The sequence below is a fragment of the Canis lupus genome, chromosome 3, assembly GCF_003254725.2.
Source record: "Canis lupus dingo isolate Sandy chromosome 3, ASM325472v2, whole genome shotgun sequence".
NCBI classification, from domain to species: Eukaryota; Metazoa; Chordata; class Mammalia; order Carnivora; family Canidae; genus Canis; species Canis lupus.
In genome coordinates this window covers 27638029-27657928 of record NC_064245.1, presented here as the reverse complement: position 1 = coordinate 27657928, position 19900 = coordinate 27638029, and the positions used below count along the sequence as shown (strand labels likewise).

The 19900-nt window shown below is 44.1% G+C and overlaps 1 protein-coding gene and 1 pseudogene across 2 annotated transcripts; one reads left to right on the top strand and one right to left on the bottom strand.

Moving 5' to 3' along the window:
• The first annotated feature begins 201 nt into the window (after positions 1–201).
• BHMT (betaine--homocysteine S-methyltransferase) lies at positions 202–18854 on the top strand. Of its 2 annotated transcripts, none has more exons than XM_025437578.3 (8): positions 202–359; positions 1675–1807; positions 7585–7703; positions 8775–8966; positions 9547–9694; positions 13144–13326; positions 15150–15378; positions 18187–18854. In XM_025437578.3, the coding sequence occupies exons 1-8, from the start codon at positions 327–329 to the stop codon at positions 18371–18373; spliced, it is 1224 nt and encodes a 407-aa protein (XP_025293363.3). In that variant the 5' UTR covers positions 202–326; the 3' UTR covers positions 18374–18854. The 2 variants fall into 2 exon arrangements, with proteins under 2 accessions (XP_025293363.3, XP_025293364.3); XM_025437579.3 differs by lacking the exon at positions 202–359 and adding an exon at positions 632–735.
• On the bottom strand, positions 3298–4002 carry LOC112653427 (40S ribosomal protein S8-like; annotated as a pseudogene).
• Positions 18855–19900: the final 1046 nt, after the last annotated feature.

The following is a 19900-nucleotide window of genomic DNA, read 5'->3' as shown; positions in this document are numbered from 1 at the left end:
CTCGGGTTCTGCGCAAGCCCCACAGGTCGTTCGCTCCTCACCCTGGAGACTGAAGTCCCTCGGGCATCAGCGCCTCGCTCGATAGTGACCCTGTACCCGGCCTTGGGCAAATATTTGGGACCGGATCCTCGGGGCCCGTCCCCCGCCGACCCAGGGGTACGAGCGCGACCCCGGGCCGCGGAGGGGCGGGAGGGGCCGCCAGCCGGTGTCCCTGCGCGCCCCGCACCAGTCCCGTCCCGCGGTGGCCCCGCCCGAGGGCCCTGGGGCCCAGCCCGCCGCCCTATAAAGGGCCCCGCCGCCGCCGCCGCCGCGCTCCCGGCCCGAGGATGGCGCCCGTGGGCGGCAGGAAGGCCCGGAGGGTGAGTGCGCGCCCCCCCCCCCGGCCGTCCCCCCCGGGGCCAGGGAGCGCACGGGGGAGGGGGGCCCCCGGCTGCCAGCGCAGGTGCCTGCACTCCCGGGGCAGGCCCCAGCTCCCCGGCCCGCACCCAGAGCGCCCTAGGTCCGGGCGCCCGCAGACCCGGGGACGCCCGGAGCCCCGAGACCCCCGCACCCCGACGTGGGAGCTGCCCAGGAAGCGCGGCCCGAGCCGCAGCGCACGGTCCCTCCTCCCCGCCCCCCCCCCCCCCCCGGGGCCCGCAGCGGGGGGCCTGGGCCGCCTTAGGGCGCGCGGCCCCCACCGGCCGTTCCCCCCCCCTCCGGGGCCGCAGCCCCGCCGCTAGCGCTGCCCGGGCCATGGTAAGGGGGGCTGGGGGTGGGCACAGGGGCTGGTGGGTCCAAACACCGAGACCCAGACGCTCCAGCCCCTGGTTAACCCCACAGCAGGATGAGTGTTCCAGCCCAGATGGGCAGCCTTCGTCCAGGGTGGGGGTGTTTGGAGGGACGGATAGATGGAGGGACAGACAGACGGTCGGACTCTGCAGGCCTGTGGTTGGGCCGGTTGGAAAAGAGGCCTGGGGGCAGGGGGGAATATACCTGGCCCCTGGGCGTCGAAGCCCGTGGGGGGGCTAGGGGCAGGCCAACTGTAAGGACTGTTTACCGATAGAGCTAGAAGTCTAGAGAAAGCTGGAGAAGTCTACAGAAAGCTGGAGAAGACTAGAGAAAGCTGGAGAAGACTAGAGAAAGCTGGAGAAGACTAGAGAAAGCTGGAGAAGTCTAGAGAAAGCTAGAGAAGCTAGCTTCTCCCACCATATTCTTCAAAATTCTTTCATGTGTTCTGCGGTGCCTGGGTGGCTGAGTGGGTTAAACTTCCCACTCTTGACACCTGCTCAGGTCATGAACCCAGGGGAGACATCCATGGCCAAAGGGGCTCTGTGCTCAGTGTGAAGCCTGCTTGGGATGCTTTCTTTCCTTCTTCCTCTGCTCCTCCCTGCTCAGGCTCTCTCTAAATAGATAGATAAAATCTTTTTTAAAAATTAAAATTAAAAAAATTAAAAAAAATTAAAAATCCCTTCGTGCGTTCTGGAAGACCCTCACTCCCAGCACATGTATACACACATTTTCATTATGTGTGCATTCTGGTTATTTGCCTTATATTCATGAATTTATAAACATGTACTTCCTGAGAATTCTAAAGAATCGTACTTCCCAAGGATATGATAGCAAAAGTACTAAAAATAGAAAACCATCTTAAAGAGTCAAGTAACTCCTCTCCTTCCCCCTCATCTATAATTTTAGGGCATCCTAGAACGTTTAAACTCTGGAGAAGTTGTGATTGGAGATGGAGGGTTTGTCTTTGCACTGGAGAAGAGGGGCTATGTGAAGGCGGGCCCTTGGACCCCGGAAGCTGCTGTGGAACATCCAGAAGCAGGTTGGTGCATAGCTCTATTTAAATTCTCATAAGAGAGCCCTGCAATGACCAGTCGAGGGGCATACCATCAAATAGATACGTTTATGGCACATTTCCCAGCACGTACAGACTCACACTGGATGAGCACGATCCCTGTTGCTGTCACCTACATTTACCTCTTGGTTCCTGCCCTTTATTCTAGATGAGTCTAAAACCGGGCTCACTCCCTTCCCTCCCTCACCTCTCTAGGTGACTTCAGTGTCCATGCAAATGATCTATCCAGGGTTCTTCCTGTCAGTGCCTTGATCTCCTCCTCCTCTCCAACTGAACTAGTCCTCCAATCTCCACCTCAGCAACCTGCTCCTAGACCTTGCCATCACCACTGTCTACTTCTGAAATCTCCATTACAAGGACCCCCCTTTCTGACCACCACCTCCTATCTTTTCTGCTCACTCTAATTCTCCCACTCGTCAACTTCATCAAGATTTTCAGTCCTTCATCCCTTCCATGTTAGCATTTATTATCCATTCTCTCCCCACATAGTCATCGTCCGTCCTCACCTACAGTATCAATCACTGTCTTGTAGATGAGCCCTCCTCCACTGTATGTTTACCAACTAGTTAAACCCATTATACTAGTCCCATCCTATTTAAATTTAATTATCTGCCTATCCTGCACCTGTACCCACATACCTTATTCTCACTTTACTTTTTGGACCACAAATCTTTCATGGTGAAGTGCCAAAAGGGGTGTTGGGATGGCACACAAGGGAGATAATGCTGTCTTACGGGCTTCTGTATCAGCCTAAAGCAAGTAGGAAGCATTAATCTTTAAAAGGGAGAAATTGAAAAAATTAAAATTAAAAAAAAAATAAAAGGGAGAAATGGGCCACTTCTGCAGGCCCAGAGAGTTCAAGGGGGAATCTAGATTTTTGAGGTTCGTGAGTGACTCCACCCATCTATCTTCATCCCAGTCACAGGGTCCCATTGCTTCTTAATCAGGCCCTGGCTTTGGCAATAGAAGGCTTGCCTGGTTGAGAATTCAACCTCTCTGACTCTCTGCTCCCTGTGTAAATTAGTTCTGGGCCAGGACTCAGCTTTTCCTGCTCTCTAGCTAGAAGAGACGAGTTTCTTTCCATGCCACCCAGGAGACCATCAGACTTTCATACTTTGCCTTAAATTGGTGATGAATCCCCCTTACCTTTCACTGTCTTTCTCCAATACATTGGTGGTACCCAACAATAGCCATCTGATTCTAAAGTCCTTATAATTACTACTTCCTCTAAACCTCTCAAACATCTGAGATATTGCACCTGCTAATACATTTCCTTGTAAGGACATCTCATTCCAGTTCACCACAGATGAAAATTTTCAAACAATCTACCCCTAGAGAATGCCGGGAGCTCTGTCACCCATCATGAGCTTAATTGCTCATTACCAGCTGGCCAGAAGTGGAGATTTGCGCTCAGGAGATTTTGGGGAGGTTTTTTGTCTTTTTTTCTTTTTTTTTTTTTTTTTTTTTTTTTACATGACCCAAGACAGAAGATTTATTTGCCTTTCCAGGCTTTGATTTTCCTCAGATAGAACTCCAGCTCCTTGCCCTCTAGCACATAGCCACCTGCCCGGCCACACTGGCCTGGTCTCGAAGCGGTGCATGCAAGAAGCTTGCCCTGTTGGAACTGCTCCTCCAGAAGACTACTGATTTTGGCATTCTTTTTCCTTTCATCATACTTCTTCTGAATTTTCTTTGATCGTTTTTTTATTTAAAATCTCTTCCTCCCCAGGCGTCAGCTTGGCCTCCTTCTTGCGTCCCAGGGGCAGTGCATAGTGGGACTCGTACCACTGTCGGTTCGGTGTGCTGCCAGTGAGCACGATACAGTTCTTCATCAGGGTCTTGGTGCAGACCAGTTCATTGTTGGATGCACTATAGACATCCATAATCCTGGTTTTGTGCGTACAACACTCCGAGCCCCAGGAGAAGTTCCCCATGTCTAGCCTCAAGGCTCAGTACCTCTTATTGCCTCTCCGGACTCGTACTGTGTGTATGCGGCGGGGGCCAACCTCAGTGTTGGCCACAGGGCGTCCCTCAGTGTTGGCCACAGGGCGTCCCAGCTCATACTTCTGCTTCTTGTGGTAGGGCTTCCTCTTGCCCCCGGTCTTGCAGCGCTTATGCCAGTTGTCCCGAGAGATGCTCATCGCTCTCCTGTGCTCAGGAGTTTTAATGGGGAGTGCATTTATGAGATAACGCCTCTGAAGCAGTCAGAGAAGCAAGATTGGGCAGGGGAGGAATTGCACTGTGGTGCAGTTGTTATAGAAGCCTTGGCCAGTCCCTCAGGAAGCTCTGGAGTTGGACAGGCCTTTCACAGTGGTCCCAAATTGAAGCAAGTGAGACCAAGTATTGCAAACTATCAACTCTCCCTCTCTCAACAGAGAGCTTACCCCTGGGCAAGGAAGCTCCCTCTGCTCTAGAGCACTTCTTAGATAAGGTCTTAGCGGAGAGCCATCAGTAGCCAACACTGAAAGAAGCTGATTCTTTCAGAGGAAAGTGAAGGAAGTTCTTGTGAATATTATACAAGTTGAACAGTTGTCTTTAATGATTATTAAAGAGCACATTTCAGTGAACTCAGTGATAAGGGATAGAAACTAACCAAGCACATAAATTGACAGGACAGCTTTAAGATTAAGCATACAGGTTCTGGATCCAGACTAATTGAATTCAATCCTGACAGCCACCAGGCTGTGTGGCCCTGGGGAAATTACTTACCTTCTCTGGGACTCAGTTTCCTCTTGTATAAAACTGAAATAATATTAACATCTACCTCACAAGATTGTTAGGAGAATTAAATAAGTTATATGTAAAGTCATTAAAATAGCCTGATGCATGTTAAACACTAGTAACTATTATTAAATTTATTGTTTTTTTCTCTTCTTAGTATCTTGGTTGTATTCATCTATTTCTGCTAGAGAAGTATAGAAATTTTCTGTTCAAATCGAACTATCCCTAAATAATATTCAAAGTACGGATGCCTGGGTGGCTCAATGGCTGAGCAACTGTCTTTGGCTCAGGTTGTGATCCCAGGGTCCTAGAATCAAGTCCCACATCGGGCTCCCTGTGGGGAGTCTGCTTCTCTCTCTGCCTGTGTCTCTGCCTCTTTCTCTGTGTCTCTCATGAATAAATGGATAAAATCTTAAAAAAAAAAAAAAAGTAAAAGACTATAGTCATGAAGCCTGGCAAATATACACAACTTTTATATTTCCAAATAAAAGTAGAAATAATACTGTGTTCTACCTTAAAAGTAGAAATGGAAAGAGGGAGGGAGGAAAGGAGGGAGGGAAGGAAGGAAGAAAGGAAAGAAGGAAGGAAGGAAAGAAAAAGGGAATTCACTAGTCTTAGGAAGCTAAAATAGCAGTAGTCCTAAAATTTTCATTGCACCAGCAGTTTATTAAAAATTATAGATTCTCAGGCTCCACTTAGAGATTTGGATTCATTAGGTCTGTGAGTGAGCCCAGGACCCTACATATCTATAACTATTCCCAGGTGATAGCAAGGTGAACTGTGCTTTGAGAAGCATTGCATTAAAGGGCTTTAAGGAACACAATAGAATACTTGAGACCCAAAAATGAGAATTTAAAATATACCTATGGTTTGTTTCTTAAGTTCTGCTTGTTGGGTTAAACTCAATGAAATATTTCTTGGGTCAAACTGGTATTAACAACAAGCTAGCTTGGTGGACACTCCACCATGTAAATAAAAGAAGACTGTTATTTAAACACAAGCTTCAACTTTACCAGTCACATTTTTTTTTAAAGTTATGCATTAGAGGAGGTCAAGAGAAACTGCTCTGATATTGATTTTTATTTTATTAATGCAGAAACAGCACATTTATCTCTTGGCTGATCTGTTTCTTGAGTATTTTTGGCTTAAGTGGACTAATTCTCCTATTAAGTCTGTCAAAAGTTATGGTTCTTGCACCCAGTGGAATCAGCACAGAATTCAGCAAAGAATTAGGTTTGCTGGATCCGGAGGGGCTTGGGGAATCTGAATTCATATTAATTGCCCCCAGGTGAGTGGAAGTTAGGTTACACTTTGCGAAGCACTGCAGCTTTAAGAGGCATGGTAGCCGGGCACCTGGGTGGCCCAGCAGTGGAGCGCCTGCATGATCCTGGAGACCAGGGATCGAGTCCTGCCTGGGGCTCCCTGCGTGGAGCCTGCTTCTCCTCTGCCTGCGTCTCTGCCTCTCTCTCTCTCTGTGTCTCTCATGAATAAATAAATAAAATCTTTTTTAAAAATGTACATATGCACAACTTGCACATCATTCCAGGGTTTTTTAACAGAGTCCTGGAAACCCACCCAAGGAACACCTGGGTGGACTTCCTGTTTAGTAGCTATTTCACCCTAGTGTACAGGGACCTCATCCATAGGTCCTTCACCCCTGCTCCAACCACAGCAGTTCTGTGTTTGATCAGTGAACAGAGACTCTGTATAAAGTGTTAATTGGTTCTCTTGCCAATTAAAATAAGTTTAAAGCTTCCTCATTTAGGCATGCTTTTAAGTTCCTACCCAGAACTAGGGTTTTCATGCTTAGAAACCCATTTTCTGAAATTCAAAAGCTTTTTGGCCTCACGGATTTGTTCCTTTAAAAACTGAGCTCCCTATGTTCTCTACACTCTACTGGGCCCCCCCACCCCGGGATACAAAGGTACCAGACTAAAGGGCTAGGAACTCCAGTGTCCTAATAATTTGCTAACTTCTAATGTTGTCACTCCCAGATCTTAGGCTTTGAAAGGTCACTGAAATTTCAAAATAGAATTCAGGGGCTGATACAGGATTGCTGATTTCTTACTTGGTGCAGTTATTTCTCCGACAAAAATGAACACCTGCTAAGTCTCACTGGCATTTTATAAAGAGAGCGTTTTCCCAAGTCCTTCAGAATAGTGGTTCTCAACAAAATGGAAGATAAAAATCAGTTGGAGAAACTTAAAAAAATCTATGCCCTCTGCCAAACCAATTAAATCTGAGTACCTGTGGATTTGACCCCAGTATCCATTATTTTTAAAAAGGTCACAGAGTATCTAACGGGCAAAGAGAATTTAGGACCACTAGTTTAGAGCAAAAAATAATTCCTTAAATTAAATATAATTGGTTATATGGGGGGAAGCCCCGTTATATTTTCTTTAGCCTGTGAAAGCTTTGCCACTTGGCATTCATCCATGGACCTATGCTAAGGAACCTCCTTCCAATTCTTATTCCACTTTACTACCAGAATTATCTTTCAAATACACTGAGCTAATCCCATGATTCAATTGTTTACAGACTGCTGGTGTTACCCCATAGCTGTGACCTGAAGCCTAGACTCCTTGGGATGATGTGCTAGGCCATCTGTACTCTGCTGGCCACTCCACCTCTCCAACGGCACCTCCTACTATTCCTCTGATATATTCTCAACTCCAGCTGCTTAGACTTCCTGTGCACCCCAGATGCCAAGCCTATTCCTGCCTCCTTCATTTGGTTCAGGCCCTTCCCTCTGTAGGGAATGTCTTTCCCCACCTTTTCTACCCAGCAAAAACGTTAAATGATTCCTTCCCTCTTCCCTTTACCCCCCTCGTCCATGGTAGAAATAATCTCTTCTTCATAGCCAAGAGATCCCAGATCTGCCTACCTCTCATTAGGTCTCAAGATGCCTGAATGCTGAGCAAGGAACATAAGCAGATATTTTCATATCTGTTTATCTGGTAGCCTTTTGAAAACATCATGGGTTCTATATGGATCGTAGTTAATACTTTTCCTCAATCTCCCAGTTCGCCAGCTTCATCGGGAGTTCCTCAGAGCTGGATCCAATGTCATGCAGACCTTCACCTTTTATGCAAGTGAAGACAAGCTGGAGAACAGAGGAAACTATGTTGCAGAGAAAATATCTGTGAGTAAAACCATACCGGGCATTCTTAGGAGGGCATAGTAGACACACATGCCATCACCGAAGTTTTCAGAGAGAAAAATGTTGAGCCTCTTCAAGGTTTTTAGATAATACAGAAATGAGATATGTGTGAATAACTCTTTTGTTTTAGCTGGAGTCCCCAAAGTTGACGTTTAAGGAAGCACATCAAAGAAAATGCAGCTAATGAGTTCCTAAGTTGCTGAGTTGGAACCCTTACAAATCCTCACATCATTACAGTTTTTTACTGTGGGACAGTGTAGGGGAAATGTCAAAGGCACGAGGAAGGGGCCAGTGACCCTGGAATCCTCCTGGCTCAGCTATGATCAACTGTCATGATGGGCAAACCATTTACCTACACCATCAAGGTGACAATTTCTTGATCCCTAAAATGAAAAAGAAGTTGTTGTTGTTGTTTTTTAATTAGTCTCCACACTTAGCGTGGAGCCCAGTGTGGGGCTTGAACTCATGACATGAGATCAAGACCTGAACTGAGATCAAGAGTCAGATGCTTAGCCAACTGAACCATCCAGGTGCCCCAAAAGAAGTAGTTCTAAAATTCCACGAGTCTCTGTGAGCTACAGCACTGGGGTTTATTGAAGACAAGTTTCGATTTTTAATGTCTAAGTAATTAGAAAATACCTTGTGATACAGTTATCTATTAAGAAAATACACGACAAAACGTCATGAATTCTGTAGTCATCTTAATTACATTTTATTCTTGTTGATCTGAAAAGCAAATCATTGTCATCGTCATCTCTATTTGCTAGGTATTCGAAGTGCAGCTTAGGTGCTAGAAGATACCACATCCTTTTATGTAAAGATTTTTAATCTTTCGCAGAGCTTTGGTATGTAATATCCTCGATACCATCATTAGATTTATTGTTTTCATTACTATTATTGGTGGTATTGTTACTGCAAATTGTTCAGCTTGGTAAATTGAACTATTCTATCACTGTCATTTTCTAAAATAAACTCTATTGTAACATACAACTGAGATGTGGCCATTTCAATTCTGCATGCAAATGTAGATATATTGTATTTCACTCATCTTAGGGGCAGAAAGTCAATGAAGCTGCTTGTGACATTGCCCGGCAAGTGGCTGACGAGGGAGATGCTTTGGTGGCAGGAGGCGTGAGTCAGACACCCTCGTACCTTAGTTGCAAGAGTGAAACTGAAGTTAAAAAAGTATTTCAGCAACAGTTGGAGGTCTTTGTGAAGAAGAACGTGGATTTCTTGATTGCCGAGGTAAACAAAGTTATGAGCAAAGACGGAGACACGTGAACTTCATACATTTTCTCTATCTGTGTGCTCATGAGGAGCATGTGAGATTAGGTGCCAGTCATGGATAGGAATATTTAATTTTAAAACCTTTTTCCGGGGATCCCTGGGTGGCTTAGCAGTTTAGCGCCAGCCTTTGGCCCAGGGCGCGATCCTGGAGTCCTGGGATTGAGTCCCGCGTCGGGCTCCTGGCATGGAGCCTGCTTCTCCCTCTGCCTGTGTCTCTGTCTCTCTCTCTCTCTCTCTCTCTCTCTATCATGAATAAATAAATAAATCTTTAAAAAAAAATAAATAAAACCTTTTTCCAGTTGAGGGCTTCTACTGATTAATTTGATTCAGTTAATCTAATGAAGTATGGTTCAGACCTTCTGACTGCCATTCATAGTAATCACCCTTCCATTCCATTTTTTAAAATATGCCAGTGGGTCACAACTCAAAGCTTGAAGACGACTCAATCTAGCGATAATCATTAAGCCAGTACAATAAGTTTTCTGATGATTTGGGGAGAAATGAGATTTAAAAGTACCTTCCCCTGATCTTATTTCAGTATTTTGAGCACGTTGAAGAAGCTGTGTGGGCAGTTGAAGCCTTGAAAGCGTCTGGGAAGCCTGTAGCAGCAACCATGTGCATTGGCCCAGAGGGAGACTTGCACGGCGTGAGCCCCGGCGAGTGTGCAGTGCGCCTGGTTAAAGCAGGTGATGATGGATTTTGACCAGTTTGCAATTAGTGAGTCTTTTTTTTTAAGATTTTATTAATTTATTTGAGAGAGAGTGAGAGAGACAAGGAAAGCACTGAGGGAGAGGGTGAGGGAGAAGCAGACTCCCTGCTGAGAGAGCAGGACGCGGGACTCAATCCCAGGACCCTGAGATCATGACCTGAGCTGAAGGCAGACACTTAACCAACCAACTGAGCCACCCAGGTGCCCTTTTAGTGAGTCTTTTAAAGCCACTTACAAATGTAGGCCCACTTTATACTATTTTTGTTAAAAGGAAAAACATTCATTTGTTTTACTAGGAGTGTTGAGAATATCATTATTGACTCCTAAAGGGAAAAAAGTAAAGAAAGAAATTACACACACACTAGCCTTTTGAAAGGGGCAACTAGATCTATTCTGAAGGTGTAACACCTAGAAAGAAGCATTTCAATAAATCAAAAGGAGCACTAGGAAAGAGCGTGTCTTATTTTAAACCTAAGTAGAGGTCTTTAGACAATAACTTTTAAGTCAGTTGCCTTCGTTGCCAAAGTGTTTCCCCTTTTCATAAATTCCCAATAAGCTTTGCTTTTTGTAATTAGTATAATAATTTTTTTTTAAATTTTGGTATGAAATAGGGACCATGTAATTTATCTTTTTAAATAATTTCCATCCCTAACATTGGGTTTCATTTCAATTAGGGAAAACTCATAGATTGTTTTCAGAGCTGCCTCGTTTAAAATGCAAAGAGTAGCTCAGTGTCAGGGAAGAGTCCAACTCATTCCGTGGAACAGGGAGATTTTCATTGGCTATGTTGTTTTAATTCCTGATTTTTATCCAATTCCTGATATTTCATGAAAGTCACTTCATACTTGTCATTAGCAATAAGAATTAGATTTAGGAATGAAACTATATAATCCTACCTTTTTACTGGAAATATAAAAATGGGAAGAAGGGAAGAAGCAAGTTAATTTGCTTCACAAAGATCAGAGGAGGCTTTCATTACCCCACTGTTAATTGGCAGAGATTCTTGGCCTGCATCTAATTCTCCCCTCGCCATTCCATTCAAGGTAGGTGGTCACAGCGTTTGACAGCACTGTACCCTATTTATATCCTTTGTGGCACTTGCTACTTATCTCATTTGTTTCTCTCTCTAATGTTTGACTCCCTAGACTGTAAGATCAAAGAGGGCAGAGACTATGTGTTTGGCTCAGCATGGTTCTCCCTGTTCCTAGCACAGCACTTGTCACAAAATACGTCCTCAGTAAATATCCAGCTAATAAGTCCAGTCCATCTTCCAAAATTGGCTCAAATTCTAGCACCACATCCCTTACATAATCATCCCTACCCCAGATGAACACTCCCTCTTCTCAGCCAGCATAACACCAACTACTTATGCCACTCTTGGAATATCCTCAGTCAACTTTTTCTGATCTGTGAGAACATTAGTAGGGTTCTGTAGTGAAATACATTTAGAAAATGCCATGTTAGGGGCACCTGGGTGCCACCTGGGTGGCACAGTCCCTTAAGCAACTGACTGTTGGTTTCAGCTCAGGTCATGATCTCAGAATCATGAGATGGAGCCCCACATCAGGCTGAGATTCTTTCTCCCTCTGCCTCTGCTCTTCCTGCTCATGCACCCTTTCTCTCTCTCTAAAATAAATAAATAAATCTTTTAAAAAGTGGAGGGGCACCTGGGTGGCTCAGTGGTTGGTCTGCATTTGGCTCAGGCCATGATCCCAGGGTCCTGGGATTGAGTTCCACACCAGGTTCCCCAGGGAGCCTGCTTCTCCCTCTGCTTGTGTCTCTGCCTCTCTGTGTCTCTCATGAATAAATAAATAAAATCTTTATTTAAAAAATGCTTCATTAAGCCAAGTTAAGCAGGTCTCTTTACTCCAGAATTTCTCAGAGCCTTTGATATGTTGTGTTTAGTGGCAGTCTCCAAGAAAGGGACAAAGTAAATAGCTACTTCCTAACCTAATTGATCATATAGCCTTATTTTTATGGAGCAAACTTTGGGATCCTTGTGCTAAATTATGAAATCCTTGGTGTCAAGGAGTATGTTCTATATTTTTATTTCTCTGTAGCCCCTTAGAAGGACCCTTATGCCTAATAGACATCTGGTAAATAGCCAACCTATGATTAATTCATTAGTGTAAGGAAGTCAAGCAAGGAAAGAAAAACTCTGGCAGCACAACATCCAAAAAATTAAAAGACTTATAAAAACAAAAAAGAAGAAGAAAGAAAGAAAAAGGGAGTCAAGATCCAAGCGAAGATATTAAGTAAGCTGTTGAATAGACAAGTCTCTCTCTAACCCAAGGGAAAGGTCCAGGTTAGAGAGAGAAATTTGGAGAGTTCTGGATATCGTTCATACTGAAAGCCCAGGGACTGGAAAAGAAGAGAAGATGACTCATGGAGATCCTGGACACTGCAGGATTGAAAGGTTCAGCTGTGAGTGGGGACTCAGCACCTAACACCCAAAGAAAGCAGCCAAGAAGGTGGGAGCAATACTCAGTGTGAAAAGCCAAGAGAAGGGGAGTGTTAATGAAGAAGGGGGTGGTCCAGTAGATTAAATGCTGCCCAGACATCGAGTAAGATGAGAACAGAGAAGCAACTACTGGCTTTGGCAAGCTTGAGGTCACTGGTGCTCTTGACAAAACAAAACAAAAACACCTGATGCAGAGGACTAGCAGGAGGCAGGATTTGGGGATGCCTGGGTGGCTCAGCATTTGAGCGTCTGCCTTCTATTCAGGGCATGATCCTGGGGTTCTGGAACCGAGTCCTGCATCAGGCTCCCTGCATGGAGCCTGCTTCTCCCTCTGCCTGTGTCTCTGCCTCTCTCTGTGTCTCTCATGAATAAATAAATAAAATCTTAAAAAAAAAAAAGAAAAAGAAAAGGAGGCAGGATTAGAACATGAATGAAAGAGCAAATTGTACACTCAACCCAGTGAGGACAGCTGAGATGCTTACCACTGAACACCGGATGTCATGACTTGTGGCATCAGCTCAGCCGCTCCTGGAATCTGGACTAGTGATATTATTAAATTGGCCTGATGAAAGGAAAGATTGCTCCTCAAATGAGTGGTATGATACCCACAGGTGCAATCAAGCAGCTGGGAGTGTTGAAAAATTATTATTCAGTATCATAGCCTGAAAAATTGACTTCTAAAATATGGAGTTAAAAAAAAGTCTAATAATGGGTTTCTGGAAAAAATATGGACAGCCACGTATGCATAAATGACACTTGAATTGTAATAGACACAACAGAAAGCCCTTGCTGCCTGTTAGCAATCATTCCCACCCTGAAGGTAAGAGGTTTGCAAGGAAGCAAGAACCAAAGGCTGTATTTGTAATTCACTCTTCCAAATAAAAGCTCCCTGATTAAGGGAGGAGAATTGAGCCTACCAGTCATCTGGTGAATCCCGAAAGCTAAACTGTTCTTCCCACTTGCAGGAGCTTCCATCGTTGGCGTGAACTGCCATTTCGACCCCACGATTAGCTTGCAGACAGTGAAGCTCATGAAAGAAGGCTTGGATGCTGCCCGACTGAAAGCCCACCTGATGAGTCAGCCGTTGGCCTACCACACTCCTGACTGCAACAAACAGGGGTTTATCGATCTACCAGAATTCCCCTTCGGTAAGAGATTTTATGAATCATCTCAATGTCCTGATGTTTGACGAATTTCCCAAACTATAGCCATAGAGCTTGCTTGTAGTAGGGAAATGCCTGCATGTCTCATGTCTTGCTTGCCCCCAGCTTCCTTCCCTGCAGCCAAAAACCCCTTGATTTTGGACCACGGTAGAAATAAAAGATGGAACCAGTAAGCAAAAAAGACCTCTGAACCTTTTACCTGTAGGCTGATGAAAAGGATGCCCTTTTGGGTGGGATCTACAAAGATACCGGCTCTTGTTCCAGTTCTGTTGCCGAATTATAGAACCTTAGCAAAACCCCTTAGTTCTTCTAGATCTTAATTTTCTCATCACAAAAATTAAAAGGATAGGAGCCACCTGGGTGGATCAGTCAGTTAAGCGTCTGCCTTTGGCTAAGCTCATGATCTCAGGGTCCTGGGATCAAGCCCTGCATTGGCTCCCTGCTCAGTAGGAAGTCTGCTTCTCCCTCTTCCTCTGCTCTTTCCCCCAATTGTGTTCTCTCTTTCTTTCTCTGCTTCTCTCTCAAATAAATAAAATGTATTTTTAAAAATTTTTTAAAGAAAAATTAAAAGGATAGACCAATTTATGTCCAAGACACTTATCTCCTATTCTGAAATGTCGCTGAGCTACTGCAGAGTTTGGGGGAAGGGGAGGATGCCATCACTGGGTTACTGTATAACAAATCTGATCGAAGAAACTAAGTGGATGAAGTGAGGGTGTACTTGCAGTCTGGGAAAAGGGAGAAAGCATGTTTGGGAAGCAGGGGTGAGTCTACCTGAAAATCAAGTCAGAGAGATCAGCAGCGCCAGAGCCTGACCAGCCTCCTATTCCATTCTAGGATCCTTAAAACCTGTACTATATTTTATAAGGACCCCCAGAGAAGGAAGATCTCATAAAATAATTCATCTAGAAAAACTGTGGAGGAATGGCAAGGCATCTGTGTTTTAGCCGTAGAACAAATTATTACAAAATTTAGTGCTTTTAAACAACAGTTATTCTATCTCAGAGTTGCTATGGGACATGAACTTGGGAGGAGCCCAGCTGGAGAGTTTTTGCTTAGGGTCCCTTATGAAATTGCAGTTCAGACACTGGTCAGGTCTGTAGTCGTCTGAAGGCCTGATGGGAGTTAGGGATCCACTCCCAAGCTCCCTTAGTTGGCTGTTGAAATAGATGTTTGTTTCTCACTGTCTTTTGACTGGAGGCCTCAGTCCCTTAGTTTATGGGCCTTTCCACTGGGACGCTTGAGTCTCACAACATGGCAGCTGTTCTAAGAGAATAAGAGAGATGGAGGCAGAAGCCATAATACTTGCATAACCCGGCCTCAGAAGTCACTGACCATCCCTTCTGACATACTCTATTGGTCTCTCCGACCAATGTGGTATGAGAGGGAACTCCACAGCGTGATAACAGCAGAGGGCAGGGATCACTGGAACCATTTTGAAGGTTACCTACCACAGCATTTAAAACTGGGTATATAAATACAAGTTACCTACAAGTTACGAATCAGAGGCTGACAATTTGTTTAATTCAGTTATTGAAAATTACATACTTATGTTGGCCATTTTGTCTTGAATATTTAAGAAAAAAAGAATTCAGGGACGCCTGGGTGGCTCAGCGGTTGAATGTCTGCCTTCGGCTTAGGTCGTGATCCTGGGGTCCCTAGGATCCCCCACAAGGAGCCTGCTTCTCCCTCTACCCATGTCTCTGCCTCTGTCTGTGTCTCTCATGAATAAATAAATAAATAAATCTTTAAATAAATATATAACAATAAATAAAAAATTAAAAAATAATTCACTCCATTTATTATAGGACTGGAACCCCGAGTTGCAACCAGATGGGATATTCAAAAATACGCTAGAGAAGCCTACAACCTGGGGGTCAGGTACATTGGCGGGTGCTGTGGATTTGAGCCCTATCACATCAGGGCTATTGCTGAGGAGCTGGCCCCAGAAAGGGGGTTTTTGCCTCCAGCTTCAGAAAAACACGGCAGCTGGGGAAGTGGTTTGGACATGCACACCAAACCCTGGATTAGAGCCAGGTAAGAACCTTTATATTTGCCAAACCAACTCTTTTAAATTATGAATATGTCCAAGTGAGGCCATAATGGAGAATATAGCTAATTTGCTGTGTGATAATAATCAGTTATCCCCCTTAACTTCTTTCACAGAGCTGTTTATAGAATAACCTTATGTACTGATTTCTGGAGAAGGCTTTAAGATTTGGCATATAAATAATACAAGTTGCAATCAAATGTGATTTTATGCTCTGGGATAGTACTATGGGGTGGACACTGAGTAACATTAAACTAATTGGTCTTTAATATTTAAGTACAAGTTGGGGAACCTGGGTGACTCAGTAGCTGAGTGTCTGCCTTCAGCTCAGGTCATGATCCCGAGGTCCTGGGATTGAGTGCCACATCAGGCTCCCCTCAAGAAACCTGCTTCTCCCTCTGTCTACGTCTCTGCCTCTCTCTGTGTGTCTCTCATGAATAAATAAAATCTAAAAAAAAGAAAAGAAAAAAGATTTAAGTATAAGTTAAATACAACAAATATCAATTAAGTGCCTATTCTGTGCCAAGCACAATTCTTGGAGCTGGGAAGACAGTGGCGAGTAAGATAGGTCTTTGCCGTCAGAGCTTACACTCCAGTAGGGAAGATGAACAAGAAACAAATAGGCTTTACATCAGGCAATGTGCAGAGCACTGGGAAAATAAATGAAAAGCTGTCTAGAGAATCTCATAGTCTACTGGGGGAAATGGATAAGAAAGTCAATATATTATACTATGGTAACTGCTTTGGTAGAGGCATAGATTCAAAAAGTAACAAGAAAAGAGAATGACTATCTCTGCGTAATAGATATCTCTGCGTAATCCCTTTAGAAGAAGGGATATGGGGGGTATATTTCCAAGGGCTAACCAGCCACGAGATAAGGAAGGGGGTGAAAGATGAGTACCCAAGCAGACGGAGCAGTCTCACTCTGTGCATCTGACATTGATGGTGCACAACTCTATCAGACATGTTGTGGATGCTAAGGTAGCAAGAACAAGGCATAGCCCTGTCCCCAAGGACTTAACAGTCTAGTAGGCAGAGAGATAAACAGGTAAGTTCAAATTGGTACAGTAAGTTCAACTATGAAGATACGCACAGGTGCTGAGGGGTCGAGCTAATGGCTGTGGGGGCAAAAGGCAGAGGAGGATTAATGAAGAATTTCTAATAGAGCTGATTCCTGAGCTGACTTGGGAAGGATGAGTTACACTGTCAGACAAGGGAAGAGCCTACTTGGAAGCACTGAGAGGTGGAAAGAGAATGGTGTCCTGAGAAACCGGAAGTGTGGTGATATCAGAGACAGAAATTAAGAGAGGACACACCTGAGAACTAGGAGACAGACTGTCATTCATTCTCATGAGCTATGTATGACCTTATCCCATTGGAGCATCTCAGGTGGTCCAAGGTTAGGTTTGCGAGTTTTAATAGCCTTGAGACAGGGAAACCTGCGAGGAAGCCTTTGCTAGACTGCATGGGATGTGATGAGGCCTGAAATAGTAGATAATTAAATAGAAAGGAGGAGGAGGCTGGATCTGCAGAGTGAGATGTGCAAATAGTGGGTTTAAGAAGAGCAGCAGCTGGGAGCTCAGCTGGTTCATGAGGTAGAGTGCCAGAAAGTTAGGATGAGGAGGTAGCAAAAGGCAACAGAAAATGTCCCTATCTGAAATTCTTAGCTTTTGATCCCTATGCATATATTTTTTTAAAGATTTTATTTACTTATTTGAGTAAACAAGGGGAACAGCAGGCAGAGGGAGAAGGAGAATCAGGACCCCGGGATCATGACCTGAGCTAAAGACAGATGCTTGGGGGATGCCTGGGTGGTTCAGCGGTTTAGCGCCTGCCTTCAGCCTGGGGTGTGATCCTGGAGACCCGGGATCGAGTCCCACATAGGGCGCCCTGCATGGAGCCTGCTTCTCCCGCTGCCTGTGTCTGTGCCTCTCTCTCTGTGTGTGTCTCTCATGAATAAATAAAACCTTTAAAAAATAAAAATAAAGACAGATGCTTAACCCAGCTCCCCTCTATGCATATATCTTAAAAAATAATTTCAAGGGTGCCTGAGTGGCATACTCAGTTGAACATCCAACTCTTGGTTTCAGTTTAGGTCATGATCTCGAGGTCGTAAGATCGAGGCCTGCATCAGCCTCTGTGCTCAGCATGGAATCTGCCTGAGATTCTCTCTCCTTCTCCCTCTCATGCTCTCTCTCTCAAATAAATACATAAATCTTTAAAAAATAAAAATAAGGGCAGCCCGGGTGGCTCAGCAGTTTGGTGCCACCTTCAGTCCAGGGCATGATCCTGGAGGCCCACGTCGGGCTCCCTGCGTGGAGCCTGCTTCTCCCTCTGCCTGTGTCTCTGCCTCTCTCTCTCATGAATAAATAAATAGAATCTTTTAAAAAAATAAAAAATAAAAATGAAATCATTTCTTTTTTTTTTTTTTTTTTATTTATGACAGATACAGAGAGAGAGAGAGAGGCAGAGACACAGGCAGAGGGAGAAGCAGGCTCCATGCACCGGGAGCCCGATGTGGGATTCGATCCTGGGTCTCCAGGATCACGCCCTGGGGCAAAGGCAGGCGCCAAACCGCTGCGCCACCCAGGGATCCCTAAAAATGAAATCATTTCAAAGTTATTTTAGTCCTATAGATTCTGAAGAAAAAAAAAGTTTTAGTCTAGTGTAATAAATGTGTTTTAACAGACATACTCTCAAGAGTCCGAAGACGACTCTGTGGAGGTCTTCTAGCTCAGTGACATAGACAGTGATACTCAGGAAGGAGTGTAATGTTGTGTGTTTTGTTCATCCAGGGCCAGGAGGGAATACTGGGAAAATCTTCGGATAGCCTCTGGCAGGCCATACAACCCTTCAATGTCAAAGCCTGACGCTTGGGGAGTGACCAAAGGAACAACTGAGCTGATGCAGCAGAAGGAAGCCACAACTGAGCAGCAGCTGAAAGAGCTCTTTGAAAAACAGAAATTTAAATCTGCACAGTAGCCTCAGTGGAACCCATTTTTAGTAACTTCTATGTTTGGGCCACAGTTCCCCAAAATAAGGAAAAGATGGTTTCAAAGTGATGCTTATCTTCATGCCAGGCTTCACATAAAATAGGTAGTAGCTGAACAAAATGGAACTACAAATAGCACTTGAGAACTTTAAAAATATATTTTAGAAATTTACTTAGAGTAAGTATAAATAAGTAAGAAGTAAATCTTAAGCAGGGCCCCTCTACTGCGTAATGTATTAGGGAAATCACTGTGGCCAGGGAAAAGTAATTCAGATATTCATCCCCACTGCCAAAAGTTTGCAGGCTAGTAAGGAGGATGAGATGTGAGCTGATGAGACAGCGACAGTGCTCTAGGGAAGTGACTTCCAAGTTCTTTTGAACTTGACCCTTAGTAAGAAACAAAAGTTAGGTGATAACCCAGTAAAGCAAATATCATATACCCACTGAAATAAAATTTGTGATCCATTTTGATATTTTCTCTTCCATTCTTTTCCATCCTATGTCACTGATAAAACATGCTGGTTGAGACCCTTCAAACAGATTCTATGACCCAACAGTTTGAAAACCACTGTTACAGAACACTTCAGATATGAGGATCTTGCTAATCCTTGAAGTTTGTTCTTAGAAAATCAGTCATATGAGACCTGATCAATAAGTATCGAAAGACCAGAGAGTCCTGCTCTCCATGTTCCAGAGTTGTTTGCTCTTTCCTGACCCATTTCTACTGTTAAGAAAGGTACAGACCAATGGGGAGGAGGAAAAAAGGTATCAGTATCTAAACTTTCCCCATCCTGCTTAAAACTGGGCCCACCTGGAATGCATGGGTGACTCAGTCGGTGAAGTGTCTGCCTTCAGTTCAGGTCATAATCCCGGGGTCCTGGGATTGAGCCCCACGTGGGACTCCCTGCTTAGCAGAGGAGTCTGCTTCTCGCTCTCCCTCCCCCACCTCATGCTCTCTTTCTCAAGATCTAAAAAAAAAAAAAAAATTGGATCCAGGTAAAGGCATTGTCAGTAAGGCTGAGAAACAATGAGCTTGTGTTACCTTGGAAGCTTTAAAAAAAAAATGTAATAAAGAAAAAAATATTCTCCAAGCTCTATCCAAGTTTCCTAGATTGAAAACTATGGTATTTTTACCTGATAACATCTGCTCTCCAGTGAGAGCTCAAGCCCAAAGATGCAAAACATTAGCATAAACATGGCTCCTCTTGCTGTTTGAAGAGTTAATGCTGCTTCCTACATATTTTTGGTTTAGCTGTTTTGAAATTGTGATTTCTTCAGCTATTAAAAAAGAAGAGCAGTGAGACTACCTTGGTTGTATTTGATTATTTTCATTCTGTAATTTGCTAAAGTTTTCCATAGAATTTCTATGCTTCAGTTTATTCATCTATTTAGAAAAATACAACCATCGTACTTTGTAAGTATTTGAGTTTTATTTGAGCTTTTAAAGGAGAAGGCAACAGTATTAGAAGTACTTGAGGGGAAAGAAATTTCCAGGATTTTCTTACTAAGATAATCAG

Bases quoted from the DNA above. Each gene is read 5' to 3' on its own strand.
- BHMT (XM_025437578.3), top strand. From the start codon at position 327: ATGGCGCCCGTGGGCGGCAGGAAGGCCCGGAGG. The intron at 1,808-7,584 runs GTTGGTGCATAG...TCAATCTCCCAG, and splicing joins TGTGGAACATCCAGAAGCAG to TTCGCCAGCTTCATCGGGAG. The intron at 15,379-18,186 runs GTAAGAACCTTT...TTGTTCATCCAG, and splicing joins AAACCCTGGATTAGAGCCAG to GGCCAGGAGGGAATACTGGG.